Here is a 25,994-nt window from a genome sequence, read left to right on the forward strand (position 1 = left end):
CCATAAACATGGGATATATTTTCATTTATTTATGTCTTCATATATTCTTTCAGCAATGTTTTGTAGTTTTCATTATATGTCTTTCACCTCCCTGGTTAAATGAATTTCTAAATGTTTTATTTTTCTTGATGCTATTGTAAATAGAATTTTTTGCAATTTCCTTTTCAGATTGTTCATTGTTAGTGTATAGAAATGCAACTGATTTTTGAGTATTAACTTTATATTGTAACACTTTTCTCAATTCATTTATTTGTTTTTATTTATTTATTTTTTTGTCTTTCTGTTTTTTTTTTTTTTTTTTAGGGCTACACCCACGGCATATGGAGGTTCCCAGGCTAGGGGTCCAGTTGGAGCTGTAGCTGCCAACCTATGCCAGGGCCACAGCAACTCGGGATCTGAGCCGGATCTGCGACCTACACCACAGCTCATGGCAACGCCATATCCTTAACCCACTGAGCGAGGCCAGGGATAGAACTTGCGTCCTCATGGATGCCAGTCAGGCTTGTTAACTGCTAAGCCACGACAGGAACTCCTATTTATTAGTTTTAACAAATTTTTTGTGTCTAGGGTTTCCTATATATGAGAATATATCATTAAAAAATCTTTAACTGAAGGTTTTTTGAGGTGACCTTGAGCATTTCTTATAATTTTCCAGAAAACAGAACCCAGGGGCAGGGTGAAGCAAGGGCCAATAGAAGCTCCAAATCTACTTCTAGATTAGAGGTCATTCATGAACTATACACCCAATTATAATGTATTTTGAAAATATAAAACTCCAATCAAACTGACTTTGTTTTCCAGCATCTGAGAAACATTAACACAAAGGAAAGGTGGAAGAGTGTGTATGTGTGAGTTTGTGTGAGCCCGAAAGAATTATTACACAAACATGTTTATTTTTTCTCAAGTTCAAGGGTGGCTCTTGTCAGAACTAATAGAAATAACATGCCCTCCCCCAGGAGGCTTCTAACTGATAAGGGGGGGGGTGCCTTGAAGGCAGAGAAAAAAAGCCAAACACAAGGGCCCTATATGGATTTCTGGGTTTTAATAGAGAGGCATGCAATCTGGAGGACCAGATAGAATACTAATGTGAAAAAAAATTCAATAATGACTTTAACAGAAATTGCTATGGAAAACATCCTCACCTAGTTTATAGCTAATTATGACCCTAATGAGTCTGCTGAATCAGTGCCCCCAAATCAGAACAATCTGTGTTAAGTCCAAACATTTTGGGGGAACACACTACTTCCCTCCATCAATTATACACATTTCAGGGGCAAGAATTTAGAGGTTCATTCAGAAAAATTTGTTGATGCCTACGATGTGCCAAATATAGATCTTGGTGCTGGGGAGCTGGTAATCAACAATGCCCTTAGTGCATGGAGCTTTCATTTAATTGGAGGAGGCAGAAAACAGTCATATAAACCTGCACTGTGTCAGGAGTGACGTGCCACAAAGAGCAGTAACCCATGAGATGAGTGGTAGGGGGTAGGTCAGTATGTTTGAGAATTAGTAGGAGGGGCCTCTCTGATGAGGTGACATGTGGGCAGAGACTGAACAAAGTGAGGCAAGAGCATCTTATACTTCTTTATGTTGAAATGCAGCTGCTACAGGCACACTTCATTTTATTGTGATTTTCTTTCTTTTTTTTCTTTTTAGGGCCACATCCACAGCATTTGGAAGTTCCAGGTTAGGGGTGGAATCAGAGCTTCCGCTGCTGGCCTACGCCACAGACATACCAATATGGGATCCAAGTCAAGTCTTCGACCTACCCTACAGCTCATGGCAATGCCAGATTCTTAACCCACTGAGCGAGGCCAGGGATCAAATCTGTGTCCTCGTGGATGCTAGTCAGCATCATTTCCTCTGAGCCACGATGGGAACTCCTGAAGATGTTTTGATTATCACGACTTTAGGGTAATAATGGCATGTTCTGGGTAAAGGCCAAAGTTGCTCCTGAACATCTTACAGTGCATGAGATAAGTCCATACAGCAAAGATTGAATGGGCCCAAAAAAGCAGCAGTGCCACTGCTGAGAAACACTGATCTGGTCCCCAGTCAGGCTGCCATCTCTGATGATAGCTGAGGGACTGAGCAGAAGTAGCTCTCTCAAACAACCCCATCAAGATCTCCATTTAGCCACAGATAGGGTAGATCCAAGACCTTAGAGTTGCTTACATTGAGGCATCTGTTCTAAGCTTGGCAACAGATTTTTGTCAGATGGTTTCAAAGTCACATGGGGGTTTATTCACTAATCAACATTAAGTAAAAGTATCCTGCATGCCTGTGGTATAGAGAGGGCAAGGAGACAAGATGTGGTGCTTGCCATCAATGGTTTTATAGTCTAGGAAGGAAAGGAGGCATGAGGACAAATACATGCAGTGAGATAAGGGCCACAAGGGAGGAGATATTAAATGATGTAGGGGAAGGGAGCAATGACTTTTGTTGGGGTGACCCAAATAGGTTTAACATATGAGGTATCACTTGAACTGGGTTTCGACAGTGAGTAGGCTTTAAACAGGTAAAGAAGCAAGCAGAGGACATGCTAGGTAAGATGTGAAAACAGGTACAAAGGTGGGGAATAATTATGTTACTAACAGCAGCTGCCATCTAGTAAATCCTCTTTGATAGGTGTGGTGCCAAGCACTTTATCATGAAAAACAACTGTAGTGTAAACTAAAAACTAATAGATCTGAAGCAGCTGAAACATAGTGTGACTCAAAGTGACTTGAATACCCATCTCACACATTTTCAAAAGGTAGTGAAACACGGGGAGCATTACCTGGGGAGAGTTGCATAAATACCGAAGCAGTTCTCCGATATACTGAATGACAGTGACTTTATATTTTCTGCAGTCATCCCAAAAGTGGCTGGCTGAAAATTTGGTCCGTAAAACAAAAGTAGCACCTACAGAGAAAGCATAGAAAGTACTAAGAAAGAAATGCTGCCCAAAAAACCCCGTCCCTAATTATATTTGTCATTTTTGAACTGTAGAAATTTAAATATGAATTACATTCACAAACAAGTACTAGGTACTGCTTATATTCAATGCAAAAAAAATATGAATAAGACATGGTTTTGTCCCATAGGAGCTTTCAATCTAGTGGGAGAGAAGACACAAATTTTTCAAATAAAAGTCAGTGTGCAATAAACAAGAGGTTCAATAAGGCCCTAAGAGTGTGTATATGTGTATGTGTGTGTGTGTGTGTGTGTGTGTGTGTGTGTGTGTGTGTGTAGATTAATTCTTCTTGGGGGCAAGGGTTGAGAAAGGCATATTTTAAAAGAGGTAGGATTTGAATTAGATCTTGAGAAATGAATATGGAGAAAGATGAGAGAATTCCTGGAAGAGGAAAAAGCATGAACATAAAGACATGACAGTCCAGAAGGTTGGGGGATGGCCAAGACTTAGCTCAGGTGGCTCATGACTAGATTGGTGAAGGGTGGGTAGGTCAAGGAGATGAACCTGGAGAAAATGCTATGGGTGCAATCCTGGAGAGTTTGTAAGTGCCAGGTGGAACAGCCAGACTTAATTTTGTAGGCGATAGAGGGCAATAGTCTTGAGCAAGTAGGAGATGTTCTTCTTTAATGGATGAGGTAGACTGAATATGGTTCTCCAAGAGGTCCATATCTGAATCCCTAGAACCTGTGAACATGCTACTTTACACGACAAAAAGGGACTATGTGGATGTCATGAAGTTAAAGATCTTGAAGTGGGAAGATTATCCTGGATTATCTGGGAGAGCACAAGGTAATCACAAGGGTCCTTATAAGAGGAAGGCAAGAGGTCAAGGGCAGAAGGAGGAAGAATGACAGAAACAAAAGGTTGGAGTGATGTGAAGATGAAAGAAGGGGCCCCAAGCCAAGGAATGGAGGCAGCCTCCAGAAGCTAGAAAAGGCAAGAAAATAGATTCTTCCCTAGAGCTTCCAGAAGAAATGAAGCCCTACTGACATCTTGATTTTAGGACTTTAGACTTTCAAAACAGTAAGAGAATATACCTGTGCTGTTTTAATCCATGAGGTTTGTGGTAAGTTGTTACAGTAGCAATAGGAAACTAACACAATGTGTAAAAATAATATATCATTTCCAACCTATCTATAGGCATGGAATGTAGTACAGTGAAATTTAAAAAGTCACAAATATTCTTAATGTTATTAGTTTATTTCTATTTCTAGGTATATAAAAGTCTAATATTTTAGGAGAAAAATTTAAAAATACCATATTTTCTTTTTTTAGTGTATAACTATAGTGCTTAAACAAATGAATGAGTGATTCATTTTTACCTATGGGAGATTCAGTGTCACCTTGTTCTTGAAGGGACAAGTCCAAGCATTCCTTGCTGATTTGGAGGCTGGCATTGGTGCTTCACTGTTTTATAGCTGATCAGTAAGTTGATGAGAGAAAGGAGCAGAGGCTTGGACAATCATATATATGTATATATGTACATGTATAGGCACATATCTTACTATATATACATATGTACTTATTTAAAGTGAAATGCTCCATGGGAGAAAAAATTAAGTTTTTTAGCTTAGTTGGACAGTTAGAGGTGGCTTACTGGAAGAGGTGGTTAGCAGACTGAGCCTTACTTAATGTATACAAGAGGCAGAAATCCTCCTGATGGGAAAAAGGATGCATTTATTTATTTATTTATTTATTTATTTATTTATTTATATTTTTGTCTTTTTAGGGCCACACCCAAGGCACATGGAGATTCCCAGGCTAGGGGTTGAATTGGAGCTGTAGCGACCAGCCTACGCCACAGCCACAGCAACCCAGGATCCGAGCCATGTCTGCGACTTACGACATATCTCATGGCAATGCTGGATCTTTAACCTACTGAGCAAGGTCCAGGGATCAAATCCCCTTCCTCATGGATACTAGTCAGATTTGTTTCTGCTGAGCCATGATGGGAACTCCTGCAATTCTCATTTAAATGGTTAAAGTTTCAGAAGAAATGAGAAGAGATGGAAGGCCAGGTGTTCTGACCAGAGCTGAGTACCTGTAGGAGGAGGGAAGAATTAAGTAGAATGGGACAACGAAGGAGAGTTAAGATCAGATACTAATGGAGATCAACATGCAGATTTCTGAAGATAGAAATGACATAGGAGAATTATTTATGGAATCTAAGGATCAACTCTCTTAACCTGGATAAAGATCTAAAATATTTTAAAGAAGTTTACTCTTTGATATTCTGAACAACTTTAGCATCATATTACTAGACAAGCAGTCATGAAAAAATATAAATTTTTTTTAGATACTTGCTTGCTATGTATGAGCCAAACAGCCTCATTGTTAAGGGAATTAAACACCATTCCTGGCACACAGGAATTTAGTACATTTTGTATTACTTTTCCTTATGAGCACATGTGAATGGGTCCTGGGCTCCAACACCTTGTTGAGAGAAAAGCTTACCACTCACGATACATCCATGTAAGCCAACCATCAACGCAGCACTGTGGTACAAGGGTAGGGTGGTATAGATGACATCATCCTCCTTAACCCCGCTGGCAATAGCAAGGCCAGTTCCATACCATATGCGAAGATGATTGATCATTGCAGCTTTCGGGAGACCTTTGTAAACATCGAAGAGAAGACATGTGTGAACCAAGAGTGGTCATTCACAGACACATGGTCTTGAAGGGAGATGTGGCTAAGGATAATTCACCATCTGGTGGTTAGAAAATTGCATAGGAGAAGGCCATGATCAGTTAGACCAGGAGTTGGCAAGTTTTTTCTGTAAATGGTCAGATGGTAAATGTTTTAGAGTTTGTAGGTTCATAAGTCTCTATTCCAACTATTCAATGCTGCTATTTTGCTGAAAGCAGCCAGACACGACAAGAATTTGGCTTTGTCCCCATAAAACTTTATTTACAAAAACAAGTGGGGGCTGTTTGTGACTCACAGGCCATAGTTTGCTAACCCCTGAGTTAGATGGTTACAATAGAGGTATGTTGAGGAAAAAGGAATTAATGGCTATTGAATTTCTGCTCTGGGCATACCACCTTGTAGGGTACAGTTGACCCTTGGATCATGGGGATTTGATCTGCTTGGACCCACTTACATGACGATTTTTTCAATAGTAAATACATTCATGGTTGGTTAACTCCATGGATGCGAAATCATAGACATAGAGAAACTGCCTAGATGGAGGGCCCTCTATAAGTTACGCATGGATCTTCAACTGTGCACAGGTCGGTACACCCAACCCTCACATTGTGCAAAGTTTTCAATATTTCATTTATTTCCAGTAATCAATGAGATAAGTAGGATTGTATTCTCTAATTCACAGATGAGAGGCTGAGATAAAGAGTGATTAAATAGTCTCTCCATCCTATCTCCTTCCTTTGTAATCACTATTATGAATTTCTTATGTACTCTTCTAGAGTTTCTTTATACAAATACAAGCTTGTTTGCTCATATGTTCTTGCCCTTTCCCCCACTTAAAGAAAGCACACTTTTCTGCATTCTCCCATGACTTAAAAATGCATTTTGGAGTTCTGCCCATATTTGTGTATAGAAATTTCTCGAATGTTTTCATTCATTCTTTCACTTAGTTGCATTAGGTCCTTTGTGTATTCTAATTTATTTACATTATTAAACATTTATTTTTATTTAAAACATTTATTTTTATTTGAAGTACAGTTGATTTAAAACATGTTAATTTCTGCTGTATAGCATAGCAATTCAGTTATATATGTATATATATATACACACATCTATATACACTATTTTAAAAATATTATTTTCCATTATGGTTTATCATAGGGAATTGAATATAGTTCTCTCTATATTTACACTATTTCGCTATTTCAAATAATGATGCAGTGAATAATCTGGTCCACATGGCACTTTACACTATGAATGATGTTCCATCTGTAGGATAAATTTGCTGATGTGAGACTGCTGGGTCAAAAGATAGGTCTTTGTAATTTTGATAGACACTGTCACATTCCAGTTTTAAGGGCTGTCCTTATTTGTTCTCCCATCAGCAATACACAAGTATACCTATTTCCTCACAGCCTTGCCAAGGTATGCTTTAAAATGCTGGGATTTTGCCAATCTGAAAGGTGAAAAGTGGTATTTCAGCGCAGTTTTAGTGCACTAAATACATTTACATTTTCTTTTCCTTCCTTCCTTCCTTCCTTCCTTCCTTCCTTCCTTCCTTCCTTCCTTCCTTCCTTCCTTCCTTCCTTCCTGTCTGTCTTTTCAGGGTCGCACCCACAGGATATGGTGGTTCCCAGGCTAGGGGTCCAATCAGAGCTGTAGCCTTTGGCGTACACCACAGCCACAGCCACAGCAACGTGGGATCCAAGCCATATCTGTGACCTAGACCACAGCTCACGGCAATGCTGGATCATTAACCCACTGAGCAAGGCCAGGGATTGAACCCACCACCTCATGGTTCCTAGTAGGATTCATTTCCGTTGTGCCATGACGGGAACGCCTACATTCTCTTATCTGTAATTTATGTAAGCTTTTTGTAAGACTCTATTCAAAGAGCATGCTTTTATTGTTTCCCATGGAAGCCAGGATAGTTGGGGAGGGCATGAAGTCATCACTAAGGGGCTGGGGCTAGAGTTTAAGATCTCAGCGGGTAAATTGGCTTTGTGAAGAGGAAGGCAATTCTCTGTAGACTCACATCCTTCTCGACTTGATGATACCTTAGCCAGGTATTGCCCAAATAACAGCAATTTGCTATAAGGCAAAGTGATATAGCTGGAAAACAACTATCATCAAAAACGCAATTCAAAATTCATGGTCTTTGATGCTGCTAGTAGTAATGCCCATTCTATACCAATATTAAGAAATACAAGAAAGCTTCAAAAAATAAATTGCATTCATTTTGGAAAAAAAATCATCCAGATAGTAAAAGCTCTGAGTTATACTTAAAAAAAAGAAATGCACATTTTTGCTGCTTTGAGGTACTTTTGGAAACTTCCCTAATTTAAATTTTTGTATTAATGAAGAAAGAAGACTATTTGGTAACTATTGTATAATTTTGTGCTAATGATTGCCTTTGAGGAACAGGGAAAACACTTTGTTCTCTGATTGCTTAAATGAATTCTTTTAATTAATGTTTATAAGAGTAACTCAGCAAATACTTTGTTCAGAGATAAGAATAAAATAATCATCAACCCAATTATATTCCAGTTAAAACTAAATTCTAAATTACAGGATTAAATTAAAGAGTGCTTGTTTTCTTTTCCCCTGACTTTTTTTTTTAACGGCTATACCTGCGGCATATGGAAGTTCCCAGGCTAGGGGTCGAATTGGAGCTGCAGCTTCCAGCCTATGCCACAGCCACAGCAACGCCAGATCCGAGCTGCATCTGTGACCTATGCCACAGCTTATGGTGATGCCAGATCCTTAACCCACTGAGCGACGTCAGGGATCAAACCTGCATCCTCATGGACACTATGTTGGGTTCTTAAAACTGCTACACCACAATAGGAACGCCCCATACTGTTTTATCTCAATTATTTCCTAAATCAAAGTTTACAGTTTAGTTTTACCATTCTATTAGGAAATGAGGGTAAAAGTTCCATATATTAAGGTGGTTTCTGGATGTAGTGGAAGCATTTGGTTAACTATGTCATCCAACCATTATGTTGTCATGGCAATATATAACTTTTGACAAATAAAACAATTATAGACATTATGCTCTGGGAATCAGCTTTAATATATCACCCTAGCCTCCGTTCCTTATTTTCTTAAAGAAAATATTTAGCAAAAGTGACCGTCTGAAAGGAAGCCAACATTCAAATTAACTCAGGTCCAGAGATTGGGAGATCAGATGGGTGCTGAGGGCCAATGGAAGTGAAGGAGAGGGTGGGTACCTATAGGATGATATTGAGATAAAAGGCTCAAAGGAACTCTTTGCCTTATCTGTGATGTTTGGTTCTTCTACAAGGAGAATCCGTGCTTATATTACCTGCTTAAAGTATTAACAGAAAGAGATAAATGATTCACATATTAAACTTCCCAATATTAACAAGAATAATTAGGATATGAGGACTTTCCTATGTTCCTATTAAATATACCCCTCAGGCTTCATATTGTTGCATTTTTGGTAGCATTTCTCCTGGCCTAGAGTAGGCAGATACCAAATATATGTTCAATGGATGAGCTAGGAGGCATTCTGGCAGAGAAGTCAGTTGTATGAGTTGTGGAGTCAGCCTAACAAGGTGAATCCTGACACTTCTATTTTCCATCTTGGGAAGTTCTTAACCTCTGAGCATCAGTTTCTGAATCTGTAAGAGGGGAATAAGAATAGTACCCATCTTAAGGGTTGTGGGAGAATTGTATGAACAAGTGTCCTAAAGCTCCCAGAAGAGCACCTATACAGTTTATCTTTAATATTGCCTGCTCCACATAGCAGTATTCCAATAACATTAACAATTGGTACTGTTTTCTCTAAGTGGCTTATACAATAATGGTGCAGGTTACAGTGGATGGCATCCTGGATTTGATGAAATACACTATTTTAGACTCTGATCTAAGGGCCATCCTACACCCACCGTACCAGATAGCTCCAAGTCAATGTTGCGTGGGAAGATAGCGGTCAAAATGTTTGTATAAATATAACCCCATTATTGTCCTGCAGTCTTCTTTGGTGGCCAATTTACGATTGGTTATATATTATATATGGACTCTAGTCATCATATAATCAGAATGCAGGAATCATTAAAAAAAAGTCCAACAACCTATTCAGTACCAAATCTTATCCATCATCATAAATATTTTTGTAGTTCTTGGTTAACCTCTTTATCTGTTCTATACACCAACTGGGGGAAATATGCGTAGCTTAGAAAAAACTCCAATGGTTTCATATGCTATGAAATAAGATCAGTTCCCACAGGCAAAGAGCTAAATCCCCTGAAGTATTAGTTATCTGATAAGTTTTGCCAAAGAAAGAGAGCATTTGCAAATCTAACTCAACACTTAACTCCTTCAGGAGTCGTCCGTTTCTTTGAGAATCCCCTTTATTTTTTACCTGTGGTTCCAGAAGTATAAATGTATAGGGCAGGAGTGGAAAAGGTAACTTCCGACCTCCAGGACTCTGGAATTGGTTCAGTTGACACTTCATCCACTTTGTCTAGGAAAGAGTCGACCCCATCCGTGTTAGAACTTCTGCTCATGTAATAGATGGCCACATCATCTTTTTTCAGGCTTGGCAGCACCTCTTCAATAGCTGCTTGTAGATCTTAATTAAATAATAAAAAAAAAATCCAAGCAAACTAAATTAGTCCATTCAAGTTGTATTAGTGATTTTGTTTTCATTAAACTCTTTGCTAAAACAGGTATACATAGTGATGCTTATAGTTATACCTTTTTTTTTGGCCACGCCTGTGGCATGCAGAAATTCCCAGGCCAGAGATTGAACGCACACCATAACAACAACCTGAACCACAGCAGTGACAATGCTTGATTCTTAATCTGCAGAGCCACCCGGGAACTCCTAGTATGCGTTTTTAAGATGGAATTTACCACATCTGAAAATATCATAAGATCCCAATATTAAAGGGAAAGTTGGGTTTTGATGGTTTCATAAGCGCCAGATGATTGGTTGAAATATGTACTTTACATGGCAAGTGCAAACAAATGGACAAATGAATAAAACCCAAGATTATATAAATGCATATATGAAATGACTTATATGCATATCTGAAATACATATCTCAAAATACTCCAGAAATGAATTTAGTTATTTCTAATATGTGTTCCGCAGGACCAGTGATGAAAAAAAGAGAAAATTTTAAGGAAGAGAAATGAAAAGGAGGGAGCCATGCTAACAAAGATGATAGAAGTCAACATGATATAACATTTCTTTTTTCAATTTTTTAAATTTATTTTTATTTTTATTTTTTTCCCACTGTACACCATGGGACCAAGTTACACATACATGTATATATACTTTTTCCTCCCATTGTTGTGTTGCGATGTAAGTAAGTGTCTAGACATTTTTCTCAATGTTACACAGTAGGATCTCATTGTAAATCCATTCCAAGAGCAATAGTTTGCATCTGTTAACCCCAAGCTCCTGATCCCTCCCACTCCCCGCCCCTCCACCCGCCCTGGGCAGCCACACGTCTATTCTCCAAGTCTATGATTTTCTTTTCTGTGGAAACGTTCATTTGTGCTGTATATTAGATTCCAGTTATAAGTGATATTATATGGTATTTGTCTTTCTTTTTCTTTTTAACATATCAGTAACAAGTAGTTCCACTAGGAAGTTTCAGCTGATCTGAGAAATAAGCTCCAAATTTCATAAGCACATTCCCTGGCCTAGGAAAAAAAGGACCAACTAGTTTGTTTTTCAAACTATGGGTTACAAGAGTGTAGAGGATTGTTAGAGTCATTTAAAGTGGCTGTTATTCCAAAAAATAAAGTGAAATAGGATTTTTTAGAACATATCACACATAGGAAGATGTAAGCACTGTTTTGTTTTGTTTTTTTAAAAAAGCTTTGTTTCAGTTTTGTGGGTGTGCAAGGGCTGAGTCACACACAAATGTAGTTTTTACAGTGGGTCAAGGTAAAAAAAAATTAAAGGCATTGATTTGATATACTAAGCATGTTTCAGTTGTGCTACTTGGCTTTTTGTGTCCTTAATCCATAAGAAGAGATGGTCTTTAGGCTTCACCTGTCTTGAATTGTGATAACTGAAGCAAATAGCCTTGTTCTTAATAAGAGGTGACTCAATATCCCAGGGAATTACCTAGGGAGGCTATTCCTGATTCATCTTATATACTTTGTTTTTCCGATGTTTATGGATGATGTCTCCATCAAGACAAGAGGAATTATCTGAATAGATGCATTAAAAAGTTTTAAAACTTTATTTATTTATTGTCTTTTCTAGGGCCGCTCCTGTGGCATATGGAGATTCCCAGGCTAAGGGTCTAATCAGAGCTGTAGCCATTGGCCTATGCCAGAGCCACAGCAACGAGGGATCCGAACCACGTCTGCAACCTACACCACAGCTCACAGCAATACCAGATCCTTAACCCACTGAGCGAGGCCAGGGATCGAACCCTCAACCTCATGGTTCCTAGTCGGATTCGCCAACCACTGAGCCATGACGGGAACTCCAAAAAGTTTTAAAACTTTTAAACCAAAGCATTCATGCACCTGATAAACAGAAATCAAATTGTACAAAAGAGCTTACAATGAAAATCAACACAGAGTTCCCTTTGTGGCTCAGTGATTAATGAACCCGACTAGGATCCCTGGTCTTGCTCATGGGTTAAAGATCCAGTGTTGCTGTAAGCTGTGGCATAGGCCAGTGGCTACAGCTCCAATATGACCCTTAGCCTGGGAACAGACCCTTACATCACAATTAAACCTGCGGCCTAGAGGCAGTGACTTCCAATTATTTTTAGCTCTTTCTTCTAGCAATTGCTTCTCCATCACCAAATGATAAGCTTTTCCTGTTACCACTGGACATATCAGTTTGATCCCTTTCCCCATTTTACTCCTGTCCACTTTCAACAGTTATTATCTTCACTTTATATCATCTGGGTTAATGGTATTTACATCTATTCTGAGGCTACAATTTCGTCTTTCTAGCTTTGTCTGTGTGTTGGCTCTAGAAGCTCTAGAACCAATAATCAGGATTCATAAGATTATGACAATGGAATTATTTGGAAATATGACTGTAGAGCCAAATAACACACTATGATCACCTTTCCTTCCTTGGACTGTTTTTTCCTGGAGTTTCTCTGGGCTGTTATTCCTTAATGTCTTGTTTACTTCAATTCTTTTTCAATCTCCATGAGATCAGCTTCTCTCTCTCTCTCTCTCTCTCTCTTTTGGTCTCCTCATTGTTCTATTTTGACTGGTTGCTCTCTAGTTCTTCAGCATTGCAGGAATATCATAAAAAATATCACTATTGTAAAAACACCGTCCTGTCCCTTGCCCGGGCCTTGGCTCAGGTCCTCATCATTTCCTGTCTAGACCATCACAATAGCCTCCTGACCAAGATCTTGCCTCTAACCTCTCCCTGCTTCCAATTTATCAGCCAAACTGTTTAAAACCCATCAATGGCTGCTCACCCACTGTGATAGGATCCATTCTCCTTATGCGGTGTGTGAGGTCCTGAGGTTATTCACAGTCTACCCCTGCTGACTTTTCTGATGTCGTCGCCTATTCTCCACCTCTTGTCCCCTTTCCTCTAACAGCACTGATCTACATGATGTGAACATATCCATACTTCTCACATCTTACTACTTTTGTCCAGGTGGTTTCCTCTACCTGGAATGCCCTTCCACCTCCAGTCACTGGGAAAACTCCTGCTCATCCTTCAAGACACTTCTCACTGTGACCTTCCCCTAGAAGGTTGCATATGCAAATATCAGGGTATATAGTATGTGGTGTGACATGATTTACTTATTTTTCTCCTCTATTATACAGTGAACACTTAATGATTAAGGGATTATAAATTAATATCTTGGCACCCTTCCCACCCTCACCACTATGTAAGTGCTCAACAACTGTTTATAATTGAAATAATCGGCACAAAATATTTGTCAATGTGGAAGAGACAAAGAAATAAGCTAAAGCTGTTTGTTTGATTTTATTTTTTTGGCTGCGCCCACAGCATGCAAATGTTCCAGGACCAGGGATTGAACCTGTGCTGTAACAGTAACCTGAGCCACAGCAGCGACAATGCTGGGTCACCAATCCGCTAGGCCACCAGGGAACTTCTAAAGCTATTGATTTTAAAAGATTTGGATATTGCAAATCTCTAATAAAATAAAATGCAAAATCAAATCATTTCTGTGATAGAGGTATGCCTTGCACAGAAGGCCCAAGAAAGTAAATTAAAAATGAAGCAAAACTACTATTGCTGCTTAAAAAATTAAGAAATCTCTCTCCTTCTGTCCCTACCACCTGAGACTGAGGTTATATAGTTAAACAGTGTGTTCATAAGTTACCCAGATTCGTTCTTACTCCCTCCTCTCTCTCCCTGTGTTCCCTGTGTGCCAGGCATGGTTCTAAGCACTGAATACAACAGTGAGCAAACCATTGGTTGTAAGTCCCTGTTTTCAGAGTCCAGATCTAATTGTGGAGGAAACAAAGAAATAATCCCTTAAAATAAGGTATCATAGGTATCACAAGAGCGCAAGGAGGTGATGTTTTGGAGAAACAGGGGAGGAGCAAAAAGACAACTCAGAGGAAGTGTTTTCTAAACTGAGCCCTGAAAGACGTGCAGGAGTTGGCAAGCTGAAGGTCAGGTGAGATTGACTGAGCCTGTTTGTAGCAGTGTGAACAGCTTATGCAAAGAGTCAGAGTCCAACATATGGTGTCGAAGTCACTCATAGAGGCTAAACTTGATGAGTGTAGAGTTGGGTGGGGAAGAAGGATGGGAGAAGAGGCTGTGGTGTAGGTAGGGACCCTGGCTTAAGTTGGGTAAATGGGTTACCCAAGACCAGAGGCAGGGAGACCATTTGGTAGATCAAGCTTGTTTGCATTAAGGTAGCAGCAGATGGTAGATAGAAGTAGACGCATTTAAGAAATACTTGGGGGAGTTCCTGTTGTGGCGTAGTGGAAATGAATCTGACTAGGAACCGAGAGGTTGCGGGTTTGATCCCTGGCCTCGCTCAGTGGGTTAAGGATCCAGTGTTGCTGTGGTGTAGGCCAGCAGCTGCAGCTCCAATTAGACCCCTAGCCTGGGAACCTCCATATGCCATGGGTTTGGCCCTAAAAAAGACAAAAGACAAAGGCAAAAGATAAAAAATAATAATAATAATAAATAAATAGTAAATAAATAAAAATAAAAACAAATGCTTGGGAGGTAGAATAGACAGGATTTGGCAACAGTCTTGAGGAGAGAAAATTATAGGTCAAAGGGAACTTTAATTCTTTCTGTAATTTTTTTTATCTTTTGTAATTTTTTTTAAAGAAAATGTACTCAGGCATTAGTGATACATCTAAAATTAATAAGCATGATAATGAAAGTAAAAGGAAATGGAATTGAGAAGGTATGCTTGTTCATAGTTCAAGCATTTTGGCAAATTGTGTCTTCTGCTTCCCTCATGTTGCCACGTGGCTTTTGGTTTATGATCCCTGACCTTTCCTGGGAGTCATCTCATCTGATGGAAGGCACTGCCTCTGCCCAACACAGTGTACCTACATGGTCTCTGGGCTGTTGGTGTAGAATTTGCATTTGGACATTGACTTGAGGTTCCAGTGGCTTGCCACTTGTATCAGGGCACACCTCATATGTCCTATGGTAGCAGCCTCTCTTCCCTTAAACTAAAGATGCTGATATTTATACATAATATATATATATGTACATAATATATGTATAAATAAAGATGCCGATCATATCTATCTATCTATCTATCTATCTACTGAAATTTGAAGGGAAATTCTGAGTGTGAATGCTACTCACTAACTATGTATTTGATATTCGGTGGCTTAAGTCATTTATGGGGGTCTTCTCTGCTTCACACATGTATTTTTTAAAATAATTCTTACTATAAAGTCTGCTTACTTCAGATAAAAGTGGCCATAAACCAGGATATGTAAGGTTAAATAATTCTACTTGTCACAGGTTGAGCTCTCTGGGACACTGAGATCTGTGTGTAGAGGTTGCTCTCGAGAACACCATGTGTGGGGTTGTAAGGGAAGTAGACTGAACAGAGAGATTGCATGGTGATGAAGTCATACAGGGAATTCCTCAATTGATCCTATGGGAACTCTGGGTCTGGGATGGCCCTCCAGTTTGTTTCCAATGAAGCGAAGTGGACCCTACTTTTGTGCCTGCCCACCAACCAGTCATTGGGTGCAGATTGAAGGTAGGCGTGCCTAATCTTGGGCAAAGAGGCTTTCTTCAACCAAAGGCAAGTCCTGGAAAGGCTCTTAGCTGACAGCTGTCAGCTGCCAATGCTCCCAGCAGCTGAGGAATGAGTACCTTACTCCTGGAGTGGGGATTTGGTCAGCCTATGATAGTATCCACCATACCTGTCATTCTTACTGATAAAAAGATTTAAAAATTTCATTTGCATAGCAGATTTGCATACATCACTTCACATAATTTTCACAACCACCTTGGTATAAATAATGGTAACCCTGTTTCTACAAATGAGGACAGAGGCTCAGTGAGTCTACATATGGAAGGTTACAGACAAAATGAAAAGGATTTTACTGGGCTCCTGGTATTTCCACATAACTGTACTAGACATTCAGGTTAAAGTTTTGGTAAAGTGCCTTGATTTTTTTTTTTTGGAAGACAGTGTCTATTTGACGCACATAGTGTTTGTGAAAGGCATGTGGATTGGCCTTTAAATAGTAATATGGATGATCTCTTATTCATCTTTTTTTTTCTTTCTGCTTTTTAGGGCCATACCCATGACATATGGAGGTTCTCAGGCTAGGGGTCAAATCAGAGCAAAGCTGCCAGCCTATGCCACAGCCACAGTAGTGCAGGATCTGAGCCACGTCTGCGACCTATACCACAGCTCGTGGCAATGCTGGATCCTTAACCCACTGAGTGAAGCCAGGGATCGAACCTGTGGCTTCATGGATACTAGTCAGACTTGTTTCCGCTGAGCTGCGACGGGAGCTCCGGAAATGGGTTTTGATCAGAATTTCAGGATGATGTGAAATGGGTGGTGGATGCCTAAATCAGGGTTGAAGACTTATCTTTTCCTCATTCAGAAAGGTAACTGAGATAAACTGGTTCTAACACAGCTCTTGGAGAAAACAGTCTGAAAATAGTTTTAAAAATACCATTTGTAACTGTGATTTTGCATCTCTATCACTGATAGTTTGGAATTATGGTAATTAATAACCTAGCGTCTGGTCTGTACGTCAACACGATGTAATAGAACACCCTTCAGATAGGCACATGCATACCGCTCCCAATCCCTCCCCAAAACACAAATCACCCTGAGGTCAGAAAGGTTAAGTCCCACCAGGAGTAAGTAAATCTTTAACTGGGAGATAGATACTCACATTTATATAATTATATAATTTCTTTTAAAAATATTTAAAAATTTTATTTTTGTTCATATATACTTATAATTTCTTAATATTATTTTTCATTTCTCTTTGTTAAAGTTCTGGCTCAGTTCAAGAATCTTGTTTTCTAACTAACCCTGGAAGAGTCCCCCCGTGGCCTAGTGCTTAAGGATCTGGCATGGTCACTGCTGTGCCTTAGGCCACTGTTCTGGCATGGGTTGGACCCCAGGACAGGAAACTTCTGCATGCTGCAGATTCAGCCAAAAAAAAAAAAAAAAAGCACTGGAATCAAGGGTAATTCCTTGTCACGAGGTTACCAGGTTACACAGGCCTTACGTAATTATCATAGTTTGATATTCATGAGCGACGAAGTCACCTACCTACTGATTACATATTTCCCTGTTTCTCAGAGGCTGTGGGAGGTCCTTTCCAAACACTGGCCACTCATTATACAGAATAATCTGATCCAATAACATTAACAAGAGCTGATTAAGAGTTTATTTTGTTTTTATGTCTTCACTCCTTTCTGTTTCTAAAGAAAATGACTGTTAAGCATTCTCAAATATGCTAGCAATGTGCTAGTTTGTTTTTGAATGGAGCTGTACAGCTACCCACCCTTGTAACCTTTAGTTATGATGAGGGCAAGACGAAAAATTTTAGAGAATGTCTTCAGGCTAGCTCTCTATCAGACCTTGGGCTACTTGGCTGGGATCCTAGCTCCTGAATACACTCCTCATTTGGTGTCTGGGTTTCTGTCCTCTACCATCCTAGGCACAGACTCTCCCCAGTCCATCTTGTGCTCATCACCAGCTCCCCCTCTGGCAATGAGCCAGAGAAAGCCCCTCTCTCTTGCAGCCCACAGCCAGAAGTAAACTGCGAGGTCAAACAAGGTAGGTAGGGAGAGACTGGGCCTGGAGGAGATTGGATCTAAAAGGATTTTCTCATATCAGGATATATTTGATATTTTTTACATCATTTTTCATGCCTATCCCAATGGTTCTTAAACTTCAGAGAAGAAAGCCTGTTACACCAACTAGAATGATGGAACAGTAATGCAAAAAAATATTTACTGAGTGACCTTTACATGCTGGCTATTACTAGGGCATTATTCAAAGATATATATAGGGGAACTGCAAGACTTTGAGACAAAGTGCATTGAAGCAACAACTCTTAGTTATTCCTTAGGCAGCCCAGAAAGATGAGAGGAATGGAGATATGCCTTGATCCTTGACTAAAGTTTGCACTGGAAAATTATCTCCTTGCATGGAAGTGAGGCCACGGTTGTTGGCCATTCCTTGGGTTCTCAGAGTCCCTACTCTCTCTACAGTAGTCTCTTCAGTAAACAGCTTAAGAAATGATTTTTTTTTTTTCTTTTTAACTCACTGAGCAGGGCCAGGGATCGAACCCTCATCCTCATGGATACTAGTCAGATTTGTTAACCGCTGAGCCACAGCGGGAACTCCAAAAATGATTACTATTTAAGTCCAGTCTGCTGTTGTCTTTACACAGTAAAGTTCTTTAATGAAGTATCTTGCTGTGTTGGGAACTTAATGAAAACTGCCTCTCGACTCCTTTGCCTAGAATTCCCCTCTCCAACTGCACTTGCCCAGCTCTGATGTTAATGCCCTCAAACAGCCTTCACCTTCTGCTCTTCTCCCTCCACAGCACTTTGTAGCTCTCCCAGCATACTTAGAAGGTTCTCCTGGGTGTCACAATCATTTCTGTATGCAGCTTAGTTCTCCTATTAGATTGTAGGAGCCTTGAGCTAATTCAGCTTCTCTCTCCCTATCCCACCGTGGAAACTAGCTTACACCTTGTGGGGACTCTAAATGTTTCTTGATATGAAATCAAATTGTTGCACCATCTGCTTTCTCTGTCTGACCTCAAAAGTTTGCTTGACAAGCGTTCTCCTTGGTCCTGACCCTAGTTTTATTTTGAAGTTCTGTTCTAGAACTTTGCAAGATGCCATAGTTTTTGAAAGCTTTTGGAAGCATTTTCTCTTATCATGTTGTTTAAAGGAGGTCCAATTTTGGAATTCCCATTGTGGCTCAGAAGTAGCAAACCTGACTAGTATCCATGAGGATGCAGGTTTGATCCCTGGCCTCGCTCAGCAAGCTGTGGTGTAGGTTGCAGATGAAGCTTGAATCCTGTGTTACTGTGGCTGTGGCGTAGGTCAGCAGTTACAGCTCTGATCTGACCTCTAGCCTGGGGACTTGCATATGCTGTAGGTGTGCCCCCCACCCCAAAAGTCCAATTTTATTTTTCACAACCCTGAAAAACCAGGTCAAAGATTATTGGGAACATTTTGTAATCTCCCTGGGTTTCAGTCTTGAAATAGAGTATCTTTAATGGTTTACTAAAGTTTTTCTTTTTTCTTTTTTTTCTGCAGCCTATGGAAGTTCCCAGGCTAGGGGTCGAATTGGAGCTGTAGCCGCTGGCCTACACCACAGCCACAGCGATGCCAGACCCACTGAGCAAGGCCAGGAATCAAACCTGAGTCCTCATGGATGCTAATCCTATTTGTTAACCGCTGAACCACGATGGGAACTCCTTTTACTAAAGTTTTAAACAAGAATACTGTTGATGCTGTGGGAGCCATGCCTAGTTACGTTGAGCCACACAGTGTAGACCAGGCCAGTGAGCTGATGAAGGACCTTGGGTTATCTTCAGCAGGGAGCTAGTTTAGTGACAGTCTTTAGGCTAGCATAAATGGAAACAAAGCAAATTTACTATTTTGGGGGTTCTTTTGGATATTTTTACAGAATATCCTCTGTTGCATGGAATTAAATATGGGTTCCTGTCTTTCCCATATTCTATCTTTTGGAAGTTGTTTGAAAAACTTGGTTCCTGTCAACTACAATATTGATGCAGGTTCCAACTGCTGAAGCATTTTTTTTTTCCAGATGATCACTTGTATCATCCCTGTTCTACAGAGAAGGATCCTGAAATCTACTTCAGAGAGAAAATTATATTCTCTGGGAGATGGGTGCTTCTGTTTAATTCAGGGATGTGTTTGTGAGTCTTTGTCTTTCTTTAAGAATAGTAAATTCTTTGTGTATATATGTATAGCTGGATTACTTTGCCATATAGCAGAAATTATCACAACATTGTAAATCAACTGTACTTCCATAAAACTTTAAAAAATGGAAAAAAAATTAGTTCATTCTGATGGAAAAATTGGGTACTGAAGTTCTTGATAGGAATTTCATGTCAACTTCATGACATGTGAATCAATCTTCCTGATAAATGCCACTGTGCCATCTTTTACACGCACTCCGGAATTTGATGGGTGGTTGGAACTCAAGAGCTCTTACTTGTTCACGAGCCCTGAGGCTGAAATTCAAAGAATCAAACCCCATTGAATTGTCACCCCTCAAACATTTCTAAAACTTCTCACCTTTATGTACCACGTTCAGATGGTGTAATAGAACCATAAAAAGTGACCTGGAAGTGAGAAAAAAACTGGGCTCTGACCCTGGGCAAGTGATAACAACCCTCTAGACCTTTATGTATTCAACTATTAAATGAGTGGGATTCAGACTGACTGTTTCTCAAAGCCTGGTCCTTAGATGACTTACTTCAAAATCATCTAGGGGTGGGATGGGGCTTGCTAAAAATACACATTCCTGGGCTCCATCTCAGTCCTACTGAATCAGTGTTTGGGGAGGGGGTCAGATGAGGCTTAGGAATCTGTTTTTTTTTTTTTTTTTTTTTTTTGCTATTTCTTGGGCCGCTCCCGCGGCATATGGAGGTTCCCAGGCTAGGGGTCGAAACGGAGCTGTAGCCACCGGCCTACGCCAGAGCCACAGCAACGCGGGATCCGAGCTGCGTTTGCAACCTACACCACAGCTCAAGGCAACGCCGGATCCTTAACCCACTGAGCAAGGGCAGGGACCGAACCCGCAACCTCATGGTTCCTAGTCGGATTCGTTAACCACTGCGCCACGGCGGGAACTCCAGGAATCTGTTTTTTAAAATAAGCTTCCTAGGTGTTTCTTATGCTTATTAAAGTGACTCTTCTAAACTTTTGATTGCAGTATAACACGCTAGGATATTGATTGGAGTATTATAGGATTAGGATATCTCTAAGATTCTTACAAACTTTGAAGAATTCTAAGTATCACTCAACACATTTACACATGGCATACTTACTAACAAGCATGCAACTTTGGACTCTGTTACCCCTTTTGCAGGAACCGGTTCAGATCAGAGTGTAATTCTGCATAGTATGTAATGGTCTCTCAGTGATTTGGAAAAACAGAATGTTCTTCAAAAGTGTGGCCTTTCTCAAAGGTCAGTTTACTGTCAGAGTTCCACAGGTCCATGGAGAGTTCAACTTTGATCTGAATGTCATTATACTCTCCACGTACGGTGACCAAAGCATAATACTCAGTGGCAGAGGCTTGAGTGGGGAAGGAGATATTTGGTTGTATTTCTTTTTTCTTTCTTTGTTTCTCTCTCTCTCTCTCTCTTTTTTTTTTTTTTGCTTTTTAGGGCTGCACCCACTGCATATGGAGGTTCCCAGGTTAAGGGTCCAATTGGAGGTATAGCTGCCGCCCTTTACCACGGCCACAGCAACACAGGATCCTAACCGCATTTGCGACCTACACCACAGCTCATGGCAATACCGGATCCTTAACCCCCTGAGTGAGGCCAGGGATCATCCTCATGGTTCCTAATTGGATTTATTCCTGCTGTGCCACTCTGGGAACTCCTAGTTGTATTTCTGATCTGATTACAGAACCAAACTCTCTTATAGTTATTTAAATCCAAGCTTCTTTGTCAATAAAGCTCCTAGTCCTTGACCTCCCTCATAGGGGCCCTGGGATAATATGCAGGTTAAAAATATTTAAATCCCTCCTGAAGAGGTACAAAGATTGCTGTGCTAATAACTTTCCTCTGAATCAACTGGTAAAATAATAGGTTTAAGAGAGTTTTCCAGTTACCAAATAGTGAAGCTGTCTCTTTTTTCAGGCCAATGAGAAATTGTTGGGAATTTTCTTAAAAGGACCACCCCCTTCAGATAACTTGGCTGCTTTTATAATTGCCCCCCTGCTTTTAGACTTTTACACAAAGCCTTCATTTTTTTTTGGAGGGGGGTATTTATTTCATGCCCTGTGAAACAGGTGTGTGAGTTTCCTGGTTTCCCACAAGTAAACAGACATCTCATCTTTCCGTGATACGAGGCAAACTCCTTAGCTCGCTTCAGTTTCCTCAGCCATGAAATGAAGGGGGAGACTGGATGGATGCTTAGTTTCTTGCAGCGATAACACTTTCCATTCATGCAGAAGAACGTAGCATGATACAAGGAAAGTCATGAACTTTGAAACTGGACAGACCTAGCTCAGAATTTTAAGCCTCAGTTTCCTCAGCTGAATGGCAGCGGGTAATGATGTGTTAGTTCTCAGGGTAATACAAGCATCTAGCCTAGGGCTTTGGACAGAAAGACATTCCAGAAAGGCGAGGCCTCCTGAATCCCTAGTACTCCATGTCTTTTAGCCTACATCTGGCTAGGCCTCTTCTTACTAGTAGAGAAGTAACCCCTGATCCTTACTCCACTGCAGGGACAAGCTTTCTGGGAAGGGAAACTCAGCAGCTTCATGGGTAACAACAGTTTCTTGGTTTCTTCCTGACAGGGTCAGCACTGGAGCATGAAGTGACCATTTAAGGTCTCGACCCATGGAAGCAATTACAGAACTAAAGGTCACTGTTACTACAGACATAATGAGGGCTCCCTAGCACCCCTGTGGCAGATGCCCAAAGCCTTCTCCTTGGGGATGGGGTGGGGAGTCACCTCTCTGCAGTGAGAATCCAGGGAGGCTAACGGCATTGGAGAGCTGGAAGCAGTCTTGAAGACCATTTTAGAGGAGGAAACCGAGATACAGAGAGAGGGAGTGAATTTCACAGGATCACACAGCCAATATAGTAGCAGAGGTGAAAACAGTCTCTCTGGAGCCTCTGAAGTTTACACCCAAAACCCTGTGCATTTTAATGCAGATGTTGGCAGTGGTTGAGAGCCTGGATTCTGAAGGTAGATAGCTCCCTCCTCTCAATTCTGTGATCTGGGGCACAAGTCTTCTCCTCTCTCCCCTGCGGTCTGTCTGATTTATAATGTCCCATAGTCAACCCTACCTGTTGTGAGCATTAACAACAACATTATGTATGGTGCTTAACACAGAGTCTGGCACAGTCAGCTTCCACGACAGAAGGTCCTAAGGATCATTAATTAGTGTTTTGAGGAAGGGTTGCCATCCCCTCCCTCTCACCTGCAGGTGGAATTGATTTGAACCTTCCTCTCCTAAGCCCTATGCCGCAGCGCGGTGGCGGGTATGTCAACGTTCAGAGGAGCCCAGCGCCAGGGCGAGGCGGTCCCCAAGGCTCACCTGGCGAGGCCAGTAGCACCTTCGCCCCGCAGCACTGGAAGCAGTGCAACAGGGACTTCCCGCGGATGTTGTAGTTGAGGCACGCCATGGCACAGCCCAGCTTGGCCAGCCCCAGCCAGAGCCACACATAAGCGGGTTCATTACCCATGAAGACCGCCACGCAGTCTCCCTGCCGGAGGCCAAGGTGGTCGCGCAGAGCTCGCGCCACTTGGTTGCTGCGCCGGTCCACCTGCGCATAGGTGAGCGTCTCGTCCTGGAAGAGCAGGAAAGGCTTGCGCGGGGTCTGGCGCGCTCTATCCAGGAACGCGTTGAGGATAGTGTGCACTGGCCGGCGCTGCCGGTAGCTGCGAATCTGCCGGGTCACCCTGGCCACCTTCAGGAAGTAGTTCAAGTCCTCGAAGAAGTAGGGGCAGCAGAGATTCACCAGCAGCGGCAGGAGCAGCACCCCCGCCAGGGCCGCGTAGATGACCGGCAGCATGACAGCAGCGGGGCCCCCTGTCCCCTCCAGGGTAGAGGGCGCACTCCGGGCGTACAGCGCGGCGGCGGGGCGGACTCACAGCGGACTACTGGCTGGCAGCGCCGGGGCGCGCGGCGAGGCGGAGACGACTGCGGAGCGTCTGGGCTGCCAGCACCGCTGCGGGCTTTCGGGCAGGTGGAGTGGCTTTGGGGCTGCTGAGCGTTGCGGGCGCGATCGGCCGGCTGAGCCCGCCCCCTTATGGGGGTGCAGCCACCTGAGCGCCTGGCGTGCCCCTGCGGACCTCCCCCGGTGGAGAAGGCGGCTGGGAGGCTCGTGGAAACCTCTGGAGAAAGATTTTGGAGGTCTGGGGGCAAGACTGGGCTCCCCGACGTCGTAACCTTATCAAAATGGTGATCGTAAGACTCCTTAGCCGACGTTAGAAGATTAGGGGAGATAATGCAGGCGTAGGGAGATTGTTATTTACTGCTATACGAATAAAACGATTTATCGAGATGCCTGTTATTGTCAGTAAAGTGCCTTGTAAATGGGAGACAGTCCTATTATTATCGGGTGCCAGATGCCACTGCCCAATCAGAATCTCATCTTTCTTTCCAGGTCCCAGGGGCATTCTGCTTGTCTCTCTTTGTCTCACATTCGCTCTCCGCCACCCCCCACCCCACTGCCCCCGCCCCCAACCCCAACCTAATTGCCAGGCGGGCTCTTGGGACAAAGAATTCCATGGTGAACGAAAGCATCGGTAATCGCCCTTCAACTAATCCCAGCTCCTGGGCAGTACTGAGGAAACGACGCTCTAATCTGAGATGTCCCGCCCCGCCCAGCTAGCCCAGATTAGGTGTGAGGTAGCGCCACATTTCGCCCCTTGAAATCAAGCTCGGGGAGATTTTGATTTGTTATAAAGTGTTGTTCTTGAAGGGATTCCGTCTCTACCCGGTATGCTGAAAATCTCAAGTATTGTCAGGCCAGTTCAGTTCGACATACTAAGTGGCTCTGTGAGAGAATAGTACAACACAGGAAATTAAGTAAAAGTTACTGGCATTTCTCAGAAGCCATATCTTTGAGTGTCGTCCTTTAATTTCCCTTAGTATTGCTTCTATACAGAGTGAACCCTGGCTGCTTGCTACTGAGGAAGGTCAGGATTTATGTAAAGTAGCGTTTTATTTTCTTCCTCTCCTGTCTTCCTGCATCCACCCATTTTATTCATTATGAGACAACTGCAAGTAGTGAATGCTTACCGCTTCCAGAAGCTCTTCTAGGGGCTTCCCAATAAGATATTTTTGGAGCCTCACAGTCATCTAAAAGTGGCACTTTCATGCTTTTATAGACAGGAAAGGGATGCTTAGAGAGGTGAGTTAAGACGGCTAGTAAGTGATGAATGGGATTCTGGAATTGGTACCTGTTTGGTCCCAGGGTCCACTCTTTATCTTAGTAACATTCTTGTGCTGCTCTCCAATTCTCTAGGTTTCTACTCATGTTCTTTTTTTATTTTTTTCTGTAGCAACCCCCCACCCCAATCTCCTCTTCCCCCATTAAAAAAAATCCCCCTCTTTTAATCCCTGGGACCTGCTCCAGCAATCCTTTCCTTTTTGCCTTTCATGGCGACTCCAGCTACTGTCTAATGTTGCATCATTTCCCTGGGGAGGAGCCAGGGACCTTGGTTATCCCTGAGGAGAAGGCTGTCATGTTAAAGCAGGGGTTGGGACAGAAACCATCCTGGTGTGCACCTGTTTTTTGTCATGTTGAAGCTAGAACCAACCCTTCTTTTCCATCCCAATGCCACATGGTCCCCTTAGACTAATCACTTCAGCGTGGCCTCCTAGTCCACTTTTGTCTTGTTATTAAACAGATACGCTTTCTCCAGTGTGCTTGAATGCCCACTTTCTCCTCTCTTATTCTGAGGATCACCTTAGCCTTGTGCCTCCAAGTGAAAGAGAACAAGACCCAAACTGGCTTAAGCAGACAGAAGAATTTAATACTTAAGAGTCCAGGGGGGAGGGAGTTCCCGTCGTGGCGCAGTGGTTAACGAATCCGACTAGGAACTATGAGGTTGCGGGTTCGGTCCCTGCCCTTGCTCAGTGGGTTAAGGATCCGGCGTTGCCTGGAGCTGTGGTGTAGGTTGCAAACGCGGCTGGGATCCCGCGTTGCTGTGGCTCTGGCGTAGGCCGGTGGCTACAGC

The 25,994-nt window shown here is 41.9% G+C and overlaps 1 protein-coding gene across 1 annotated transcript in view; it reads right to left on the bottom strand.

The window, feature by feature from the left end:
* SLC27A2 (solute carrier family 27 member 2) overlaps positions 1–23,922 on the bottom strand; it is a 48,804-nt gene extending 24,882 nt beyond the window's left edge. Inside the window, exons 1-4 of the mRNA XM_047769444.1 lie at positions 23,344–23,922; positions 9,993–10,202; positions 5,411–5,569; positions 2,780–2,904 (exon numbers count right to left, since the gene is read on the bottom strand). Coding sequence (XP_047625400.1) covers positions 2,780–2,904; positions 5,411–5,569; positions 9,993–10,202; positions 23,344–23,821 — 972 coding nt within the window. The 5' untranslated portion in view covers positions 23,822–23,922. The remainder of the gene's footprint in view (positions 1–2,779; positions 2,905–5,410; positions 5,570–9,992; positions 10,203–23,343) is intronic.
* Between the last annotated feature and the right edge of the window lie 2,072 nt (positions 23,923–25,994).

Source organism: Phacochoerus africanus, chromosome 2, assembly GCF_016906955.1.
Source record: "Phacochoerus africanus isolate WHEZ1 chromosome 2, ROS_Pafr_v1, whole genome shotgun sequence".
Taxonomy (NCBI): domain Eukaryota; kingdom Metazoa; phylum Chordata; class Mammalia; order Artiodactyla; family Suidae; genus Phacochoerus; species Phacochoerus africanus.